The 11,463-nt window shown below is 27.2% G+C and overlaps 1 protein-coding gene across 1 annotated transcript; it reads right to left on the reverse strand.

Annotated features, from left to right (window-relative positions):
• Window positions 1–4,307: 4,307 nt before the first annotated feature.
• LOC119684712 (sodium-dependent nutrient amino acid transporter 1) lies at window positions 4,308–10,871 on the reverse strand. The gene is made up of 11 exons (XM_038098810.1): window positions 10,747–10,871; window positions 6,722–6,908; window positions 6,574–6,663; window positions 6,260–6,485; window positions 5,863–6,133; window positions 5,699–5,802; window positions 5,272–5,638; window positions 5,109–5,208; window positions 4,873–5,049; window positions 4,701–4,795; window positions 4,308–4,630 (listed from the first exon to the last, which is right to left on the reverse strand). The coding sequence occupies exons 1-11, from the start codon at window positions 10,777–10,779 to the stop codon at window positions 4,454–4,456; spliced, it is 1,827 nt and encodes a 608-aa protein (XP_037954738.1). The 5' UTR covers window positions 10,780–10,871; the 3' UTR covers window positions 4,308–4,453.
• Window positions 10,872–11,463: the final 592 nt, after the last annotated feature.

Genomic DNA, 11,463 nt, shown 5'->3' on the forward strand with positions numbered 1-11,463 from the left:
AAGGATTCATATTAAATGGACATTTGAAGAAGATATTCAATAATGCAACAAAACAAATAATGATCTCTCATTGTCTTAACGGTTAAACTGGGAGACTATGTTCTAAGCTAAGATTTATTAAATTATGATAGAGTTAATTATCATCTTGTCATTAGAGATTAAACGATAATGAAATAGTTTCCAAAAGATTGTGCATTAACTCTTTTCATAAGACTGAAAAGTTTTTAAGAATATAAACTGTTTGTGAAAGGGCAATTCTTAATCCAAAACCAATCTTAACAGTTCTTTCTAGTTAACAAATAAGTATTGACAGCTTTGTTAGTCTATATATCTACATCTGAGCTCAGTTCTACCGGCTCAGTACCGGTTCTTTGAACGGCTGGGTCAACGTTCCGGAGCCACTCGTTAATCCCGAACACCAAGTGCCGTTCAATATCTCTCAAAGAGATTTCATAAACAGGTCTTAACGGGTTACAACAACAACAACTAATTCTTATCTGAATATACTTTCATCCTTGTGGAATAGGAACACAATAGATCTACAGATAATAGTATAAAACCCTCAACTTAATAATCATTTATTAAAGTAATTAAATTATACATTGAATATGAATATTAAATATAAATATGTATTGCGTATAAGTTTCCCTCGCAAATTATACTTAATTTAATAACATAGTAAGTCATTTTGTTTATGCATACAGCCAATGTTCAACTTAATTCTTGTATATATTTTATACTGTTAAGTAAACAACAGTTAAAGTGTCATTTAACAAGACCTAAAATGTAAAATGCTTGCAGAAACTAAATGGTACAAGCAAAAATTTGGCGAATAAATGAACCGTTTCGTTAAGAGAAATCTTCAAAAACCACTGCATAAACATTTTTAATGGTGAAGCATTACATGAAATACTACATGAACTTAAATGAAAATCGAGACTTTCAAAAATTAGAATTTCTATGCAAAATTTTTTTCTCTATATATAAGAAAGCTTATTCTACATAAGTTTTAATTAGAACATACTTTTAAATCAACTATTTTTGAGGAATTAAAACTATGAAGTTGGTAAAGAAACGAGAATGATTATAAAAGTTCCTAATTTATTACTTTTAACAAAAACTTCTTAAACTAATTATCTTATATAGTGTATACCTTATATGCCTAATTACTTCTCAATGAGTTCACAAAATGTCTTTATTTTCAAAAGTAATTGCACAAAAGATGACGCATTCTACGTACAGAAGGAGTATGCGTCAACAGAGCTTGAATAAAGATCCTTCGGCAAAATTTCAAATGAAAATTAGTTCAAGAGAAGATTGAAGAACATTGAAATTCCTAAAAGTTAATAAAAACTATTAAACGCACACATATTTCCGTTTACACATTAAAACGCACGCATCAAAATTTTCTGCATTTTGAATTCTTCAAAATGAAGTTGCATGTCCTTACGCCTTTACGTATATGCGTTGCGTTGCGATGCGTTGCGTTTGAAATTTTCTGTGAAGGCAAATTAGTTGCCTGCAAAAGTTGCTTATTACTTTGGTTGATGTGCAGAAAAAACCAAAAACCGAAAACCGAAACTGAAGATATTTCGGTAACGTTGTCATAACTGAGAATTTTGCAAAGTTAAAGTTAAATTGTTTCAAAAATTTGGAAAGCAAATGTTGCCAGAAGGAAATGCAGATTTGCTGCAGCAGTTCACATTGAAAGTGGGTTGGAGTAGCGAACGGATTAGAATTTTCATAATGGAAAATTTACTTTGCATTTCAGTCTGTTTCGATATTTTCTTGCTGCTCCGGGAAAGTGGAAATTTAAAACTTCCATTTAAATGCATATGAAAATCATTCGGATTATTTACTTTCATAAAAATGGGTGTGTGTTTAGTGTAAAATTCAGTGAAATAACGAAATTTCGCTTTGTTTGCATTTCTTTATGTAAATCACATTTTCGGTTGTTGACTCGGAAATTGAATGAATTTTATACAAAAGCAGTTTAACGCTAAATTCCGCAATAATTGTTTAGCATGAACGTTAAGTGGTGATATTACGAGGACCCGAGGTTTTTGCTAAAAGCATTTTTAAATATTTTACAGCTTTCAAGAATACTTAAAGAATTTAAAATAATTTTTAGAAAAAGTCAAAATATGAAAAAAAATTATTATTTTACTTAATTTGTATTATATTTTGTTACATACACTTTATTTTATTTCAATTGATTTAAATTGAAATACAAATGATAAGATAGTCGATGCCGACACTTGATTCTGATCATATCTAAACTAATTGAAGAGACAATCAGTGCCTTAAGTATTATTATTACTATTAGTATTATAATACTCTAATTATATTTATATAACTTTGTGCTGCCCCTTCGAGCTTTCTGCCCCAACCACCATCATATTCATATGTACTCTTTAATACTCTTTTTGAAGTTTTTGAAATAATTTGACGTCTCTTCTGTGCTACATAGTGTTCAATATGAAAGAATATGAAGGAATATAACGTGTGTCCTTCTGCATGGCAGGGATAAGCCAGAAAAGAGTAAAAGTGCGCAATAGCACTAACTCAAATCACAACAAAAATAACAACAGATCAAATTATAATAAAAACGACATGACAATACATGATGACATGATGACGATAAAATAAAAATGATCCGGCACATATTTTGTATAATAAAAAGATATGTATTATGTTATAATTAGTATAATACTTATATATAATTATTTCATTATAATACAATCTTGACAGAAAAAATTCCTTGTCATTAAATTAATTTTGTTCGTCTTCTCAACAGTATTTTTCCTAGTTTTTCGCAGAAGTATGTCAAAATAAAAATATTGAAAACATACGTAAAAAGGAGGTAGTTTTGTATCTCTTTATAAAACACTTTATCAAAATAAGCTCTGCTGAATAAACTTTGAACTATTTTATACTATTAGTATTATCTTTAATCACAAAGTTTAATGAAACATGAAATGAAAAAATGAATCGTGAACTTATACCATTTATATACATAGTTGGAATAAAATTAACTAACTATTAATAATATTATTTCAAAATAAACAGCTCAATCTTGAAAGTTTAATATGTTTTCTATATGTCCAAAATGTTTGGACATCTATCAAACTTTTGCCTGTGTATAAGCTTAACACGTTAGGCCACATATCGAGTTCAGTAGATTAGGTATTATTGGTATAAATATACATAAGAAAAGTCAATGTTATATATGGGGATGAAATAAAACTTGAAAAAATCACATTGAAAAAATTGAAACCATGAAATTATGTTCAGTTTCTGGTTACTTTTATATATATCTCATTTTAAAGAAGAAATCAAGGTATTGGTAAAACAAATCGACGGATGAATACCAGAGTTATCAGCAACTGACTAAAGGTACATATATTCCAATTTTACGCTGCTGGATAAAGATAAAATATTTTGATTATTTTTTCTAACTTTTCCTCATTTCTTAACCATGCCGTATTGTATAAGCAATTTAGATTTGTAATACTTGATATATAAACAAAATGTTTTAAATTATTAACTCTTATCTATAATTTTCTGTAATTGGCTCTTTTTTAATTTATTAGAATGTGTTCTCGGAAGACATAATAACAAAAATTTGGCACAAAATCGTAAAACATAAAATCATTTCTTAATTGTTTTCACATTTTATTGTTTAATTTTAATTGTTCACGTTATTTGGTTAACTTATCGCTACACGCCTAGTATCTATATATATCTTTAATACTGTATGTTCTCTACACTGTAATTTCATATTCTTTAAAATTCAATATTTTTTTAGATAAAAGGCATGAGAAGTTCTAGGCTTTTGAACTGTTGTTTATTCACGTTTCATACATGAAATGAACTTGTAGATAAATATTGTCTACCAATGTAATAAAAATATGACATTTAATTAAAAACAAATTAATTTTTTAATTCGAACACATATGATGACAAAGTAACTCAAAATTAATAACAAAATAAGCATTCAGTCAATATGAATGTGGGTTAAGGTAAAGTTCGCTCACCTATATTCTTAAGATACAAGGTGTTGTATGTTCAATGCATAATTACTGTCAGTATGAAATTTATGATACATAATTTACAACAAGCAAACACAATTGAGTAAATATAAGAGTAAATTCTTTTATTTATACAATTATTAAAAAATAATATATAAACAACAATTTTAACATTTAACTTATTTTTGCTAAATTATTTTAGCAAACATTTTTTTCTTTTGAAGAAAATTAAGTTAACTTAAACATTTTTATAAGCAGTTAAATTTATTGAGATAAAGGAATTTTATCTTATTAGAACTGCATATACAATACTGTCATTGTTATAAAGAATAAATTGTATTTTAAACTAAATAAATACTTTTAACTTAATTTCTAACTTAACCAAAGTGCTCTAATATATGTATTACTCTATAGTAAGTATTTTAATTCGATAAACCAAACAAATTATATACTTTTTGACGAAAGAATCCAAGTTTATTACTCTGCTGCTGCCTATTGCGTTCCTCTTTCAAAACTAGCTTATTTGCAATCCAGTTATTTTTATTTTCTACAGCATTGGGACCCCATTTACTGCTCGGCTTAATATTTTTTCGTAATGTCTATTGAAATAAATATTTATAAAATAATAAATATAATTGAATAAATTAAATATAATAAAAAACAACATACGTTTAATAAATTATTATCGTAATGCGTCCACAAATACCAAATGCCCCACAAAGGAAACTGTGAAAGTCCAATTATAAATAGAAGCCATCCAGCGACTGAAATTTGAAATTATACATATACACACAAACATATATAATATTATAATGAAATATCAATAAAAATGTTTTAGTACCATTTCCAGCAGTAGGATATTCCTCACCACTATACGTAAGTGGCTTAATTGTTACCATGGAATATATAAATATGAAAGCCATTAGCACTGGTGTTAAAAATGCCCAACATATACGCCAATAGACTGTCACTTTTCTATTTGTCATAAATTCTATATCATCACATAGATTTTGTAAACCTAGAATTAGTATATATTAAAACAATTAATTACTTAAACAATTTAATAGCTCAGTGTACCATAAATCCAAGCAATTCCAACCATTTCCAAAATTGCTAAAACAAAAACAACATAAGTGCCACCATAAAAATCAACTAAATTCAGTATCCATTGACCACCCTGAAAATAATTAAAGAATTCATATATAAAATATATCATTTTCAGAGATATTGTTTGACTTACTGGAGTGACGTATACTAAACCTAATAAAAATCCGCAAATAGAAGTTATCAGTGCTACTTTCCAATATTTTATTGATTTGAATTGATCACAGATTATTGTAACGATAGTGCTTTGAAGTGCAACAATAGAGCCAACTCCCAAAGTAAATAGCATAAAGAAAAAAAGCACAGCAAATAATTGTGGTACGGATTCAAATTTGGCAATTGCATCTGGATACGAAATAAAAGCTAAGCCTGTACCACTTTGTACAACCTCTTTTATGCTCGACTTATTCAAATTATGTGCCAAATTTCCAAGTATACTAAAAATAGTTATTCCAGCTAATAAACTTGTAACTGTATCCAAGCTGGTGACAATCATAGCATCTCTAGAAAATGAATAATGTGAGTGCTGTTAAACTTACACAATAATAATATTTTTTATTTACCTATATATACTATGATCAAATCGATTATATGATGAAAACATGACAATTGGTCCAAGTCCAACAGCTAAAGAAAAGAAACACTGCACAACTGCTTCCTTCCAAACCTGATAAAATGATCACTTTATTTATTCTTTCTTATATATTTTAAAATAAAATGTTTTTACTTTAGGATTTAATAGTTCGGCCCATTCGGGTTTTAAGAAAAATATGATACCATCAACTGCTCCCTCCAATGTAACGCCTCTTATTAACAATGTTACTAAAACAACATATGGAAATAATGCTAGAAAGTAAGCCACTTTGCCGGTGCTTTTGACACCACGCATAATAACCAAAAATATAACAACCCAGGAGACAAATAATGAAATCGTTAATTTCCAATCGGGAATTCCCAGACCATCCGTTATGTCAAGTTTTTCATGTACAACCTCTTTTCTAAAACAAAAAATAAAAAAAGTAAGAAATAAAAGTTGATAAGAAATAATTTTACTTCCTCGATTAAATACGTACACATATATTTTTATAAAGATTGAAGTAAAAAATCTTCACTTTAATACTCACAAAAAATATAATTCAGAACTACTCCGCAATGAAACAGAAGAGTTTGGTTTTATTTGGTCACTATTTGGTTTAGAGTCTACACAACCCTCTCCCCATTCTTCACGACAATATGCCCAAGGTAAATCTGTTTGACACGACATAACCATATAATATAAAGTGAGTGCAATAAGTGATGAATAATAAGTAATAATGCAAATGGTTGCAAAAGCCTGTCCATATCCGACACCTGTTATAAAAATAAAATTAATATGCATCAATAAAAATATTAACAATCATTAATATTACTAACTAAACAAAATCATTAATATACATACCTAAAAACATTGGACACATGGACCAAATTTTTACCGATCCCTTACTAGTAAATTGTCCCAAAATCATTTCCAGATAATACATGGGTTTACCTAAACCAATAATGTTATTAAAATTTTCTAAAAATACATATTATATATTTTTAATTACCAATAACGAATAATACAACAATATAGGGTATGAGGAAAGCACCGCCTCCATTTTCATATGCGGTAAAGGGAAATCTCCATATGTTACCCAATCCAACCGACATGGATATGCACGACATAAGAAATTCAACACCATTTGACCAATTTGGACGTTCTCTCGTCTCTTTGTCTTCATTTTTATCTGAAAGCTTTAGACAAAGTTATAATTACTAATGAGTAAAAAAGTTTAGAATTGTTTGGATAATATATATATATTTCATATATTATATAGATTAAATTTTTATATATCAACGAAGATTACCAAAAATTATGAATTTATCTAACTTAAAAAATTTAACGTTTCATTGTGTTTTTCTTTGAAAAAATAGCGCTATTTGTGTATTTACTCATTATTAATTAAGATTATGACATTCTAATCTGGGAAATTGTATCAGCAGTGGCGTAACTGAATAGAATGAGTAGAGCGGAACTCCCTTTGATCTTCAAAATATTTAAATTTCAATACATTTAAAGAAAGATAAAATAAGATACAATATATCATTAAAGAACATTAGATTTCATCCTGTAATACTTTTGCACAAAACAATTTCTATCAACCTCAGTAATTGAATCAAACCATAAAATACGAGTACTATCCAATTCCAAAACAAAGTATTTCGGGACATTATAAATGCCTCATACTACATACAAAATAATGATCTCCATAGCGATCCTGACATGTCAGCAACAATTAATAACTCATAAATAAATAGATAATTGGCAGCGAATACCAGAAATATCAAGAGACAGCCAGAATCTTCAAGAGTGAAGTTAGAACAGCGAGAAGAAAAGAAAGACCGAGGAAGAGATGGAGTGACAGTGTTTGACAAGATCTATTTCGAAATTTATTTGTTATAGAGATATGTATATTAATACAGAACGATAAAGTATTATATACATGAGAAGTATTCGAAATCAGATTTACCTCTCCTCTATACACGAGCGATAAATACAGTATCTGCATAAATCATGTCCTATATGTGTGCATAATTTATTTATAAATTAATATTGATTGTTATTTATCACCTATTATTCATAATGATATATATATTATATATAAATATTATATATCCATAAATTATATACTATACGCTCTTATATGATAAATAAGAGCAGTGACATTTTTTATCAATTTAATATTCAGCAGCTTTGCAGTCTCAATAACATCTTGAGAACTGAATATTATAATTAATATTAATTAATATTATCTTTTAAAGTAAAAAGAGAGCTTGCCGTAAGAATAAATATAAACAACATCAACTTCAGTTAGTAAAGTAATTAAATGAGCCATTGCCAATGTTCTAATTACAAATTGCAGAAAATATTTATTATTGTTCTATCTTTCAGTCAAGTAGTTACAAGTTTCAAATTAATAATTAGTTTACAATATTTTTATTTTTAATTTTTTATATGTATTGATGAATTTACCCAGTGGCATATATAAAGATAAAGTTCTGGGGTACGACTTCACACCGCTTGAATAATTCAAACCATTTCACTTAATAGATTAATATAATTGATTTTTTTATTTAATTGTTTTCCTATGCACTTTTAATTATCTTTCAAAACCATAATAAGCTACTACGTTCTTTAACTGGGGTTCGGTTTCTCTACATCAACTTAAATGAATTTCATTTATAGAAATCAATTTTTATTAAACAACATTGTTGCTGTTGTAAATTTGTTATTTGCATTCTGGGCTGTGTTTGTTTTTGCTTAGTTGATACTTCTTCTCCTGTTGTTTCATCTCAAAGCAACAACTTGCATAAGTGTTAATAGTATTTTTGATCCATGTGTTTTTTTAATTATGCTAAAGTTTCAAATTGTACGTACATCAGAAAAATATAAGACAACTTTTTTCATTTTAATAGTATTTTAAGATCGTTATATTTTTTTAAATATACTTAAGTTCCGAATTTAAAGTACATACATTAGATAATAAAAGATTTTCCTCACACAGATTTCAGACTTTATGTGGAACGTATTTTCATATATATATTTGTATAATTTTTCATATAAAGATAAGTACTTCCTGCTCCAAATTTCATTTGAATATCTTTATTGATAAGTGATAAAACTAATTTTCAATTGTTCAGTTTATATGTCAACTATAGAATATAGTTGTCCGATTTTCGCTAATTCAACTTATGATTAGCGTTCAATGAATGCAACAGAGTTTGTATGCAAATTTTTATTCGAACAGCTCAAAAACTGAAACTGTTTGTAAAATATATATATAATATTTCATGAAGTCTGTGATGTTTTATTCAAGATATTCAAAAAATCTTGACAAACCTTGTATACCCTTTTTACAATTTTTTGTATAAGAAGAATAGATAGAAGCGAACTAAAAAAACTGTAATAATAGATAGAATAAAGGTTATGACAAGATGCCTCAATATCTGGAGAACTAAACTATGATAGCAGCTCCCAACGGAGTGGTGCACTGAGACCATGGTTGATCTTTTGTGCTGCAACAGACCCTAACCCAACAGAAGGTATTCCGCCTTCTACATGAAAGCCAGAATGTCGGTCGTTAGCTACCTCCTAATGTCAGAAGGGGAGAGCAGTTCTCGACTCAGTGACCTCTTCCTGGCCCAGATCAAGTCTGGGCAGTCACAGAGAATGTGACTGGGAAGTCTCGTCTACTTCTAAGCTCTCTATGTCGGTACATAGAGTAGCAGAAAAAATTGCTTACAATAGGTGACTTTATTATATGCGCTTTCACATTAGTACATGCTAGTCATAGAAATCTAGCTTTAGTAGGAATATTACAACAAGAAAATGAATTTCATTAGTTAGAGGCTTATAAAACATTTTTAAAAATAAAAAATATTTTAAAAATATAGTTTTTACTATATTTTTTTTTATTTAAAATCTCGAATTGAAAGATTTATATTATAAAATATTTGTTCACAAAATGTCCCCCTTCAAAATATTTCCCTTCTCCGCCGTTAGACACTTTTTTTAATAATTGTATCTAAGATACATTTAACATTATTGCCTTAGTACGTCACTGTACATTGGTAAGCACTAATAATTTAACTGTAATCTTAAAAAAAATTGCAGCTGTGTATATACAACTCAAAAGTCTAGTCCAAGCCGTTCTTAATTAAGATACTGTAAAATGCAAGTACACACTTAAGATATTTAAATTACAATTTGTTGTATATTTAATCGTTTGAAGGTCGGCGATAGTAAAATTAATAGGAAATACATTTTGCATTCACTAAGTATCTGAATCACATAGCGCACAAAGCCAGAACCGGTTTTTTTTCGTGACTTACTAAAATCTCATCACACAAAATTATTAGTCGACTAATAATTTATGATATTTAAAAATAAATTAATCACCATAATTATTAGTTACTATAATTAAATTTTGAAGCTCGTTGGTTAAACTATATTTTTAGTTTATTAAAATAGAAATTGTAATTTAAATTATTTTAAAAAAGAGTATTTGGATGCATACTGAAGATAAAATATTGAACTTAACATGCTAATGAACTTATATTCATCAGTGAAATTATTTGAAAAAATTTTATTCTTAAAAATATTGATTGTTATATAGGAAAAGAGACTCAAATATTAATAATACAAACATACAATTTATTTTAAAAATTTTTATCTAACATCACTTCTATTTTAATTGAGATGAAAGTAAAGAATTGTTCTGAAAATTAATATATACGTCATTTCACTATTGAGAGCATAGGAATAATTATTTGATTTTGGTTAATTAATTGATTTTTTGAAGATATATCAAACACTTTCACTTTATAAGTCATACTTTTTTTAATATTATTAAAATTATTAAGTTTTATTTACTCGTATTAATTTATATAACAATATCACAGATATTAAATTAAATGCCACAATATTTGTAACTTTTTCCATAATAGTCATTATTAAGAATACAGTAACTAATTCTTAATTTTATTTTGTATATTTATATATAAAAATTTCATAGATATTTTAATTAAATACCTCAATATTTGTAACTTTTTCCGTGGTAGTCATTATTAGGAATGTAACTAATTCTTAAACTTATAGCGAAGAAATTTTTTTTCGGATTTTGGATAATTAATGTATTTATTTATTAAATTTCAAAATTTTTCCAAGTAAACATATTCTTTAACAATTTATTAAAACAAAGTGTTAGTATTGAAGGTTAGAAATTAACTGAAAGTAATTTCAATCTTCAGCAATGACAACAATTTCGTTTAAAAAACAAACTCAGTCGTTGTTTAACATTTAATAAAAAGCAACAGTAACACAGTTGAAGAGAGAAAGAACAGCAATTTGAAAAAAGGTACAATGTTATGTTATTTATATCTCATTTTTATATATATTATTATCGAAAGTCTTTGAGTTAAATTCTCCAACCGCTATTGGATACTGCCTCATTAAATAGAACTTACAAGTACAGAAATATTCAACATCAACTGCGGTTACATGAGTAGAAGAAAAACCATTTGTACTGTTATTGAAAATCCCCTTTCTGGGATTTCCATAATTCTCTGTTAACATTTTCTGTACAGTTTATTTTCATTGTAGTGAGCTTAGATCATAAACAAATAAATTTTTTTTTTTTTATTCAAAAATGTATAATTTATAAATATATGAATGTATAATATGCATATTTATACTGATTTGTAAAATTATACTGAAACTGTTAAAAAATGTATAATATGCAATTAATTC

The sequence above is a fragment of the Teleopsis dalmanni genome, chromosome 2, assembly GCF_002237135.1.
Source record: "Teleopsis dalmanni isolate 2A chromosome 2, ASM223713v2, whole genome shotgun sequence".
NCBI classification, from domain to species: domain Eukaryota; kingdom Metazoa; phylum Arthropoda; class Insecta; order Diptera; family Diopsidae; genus Teleopsis; species Teleopsis dalmanni.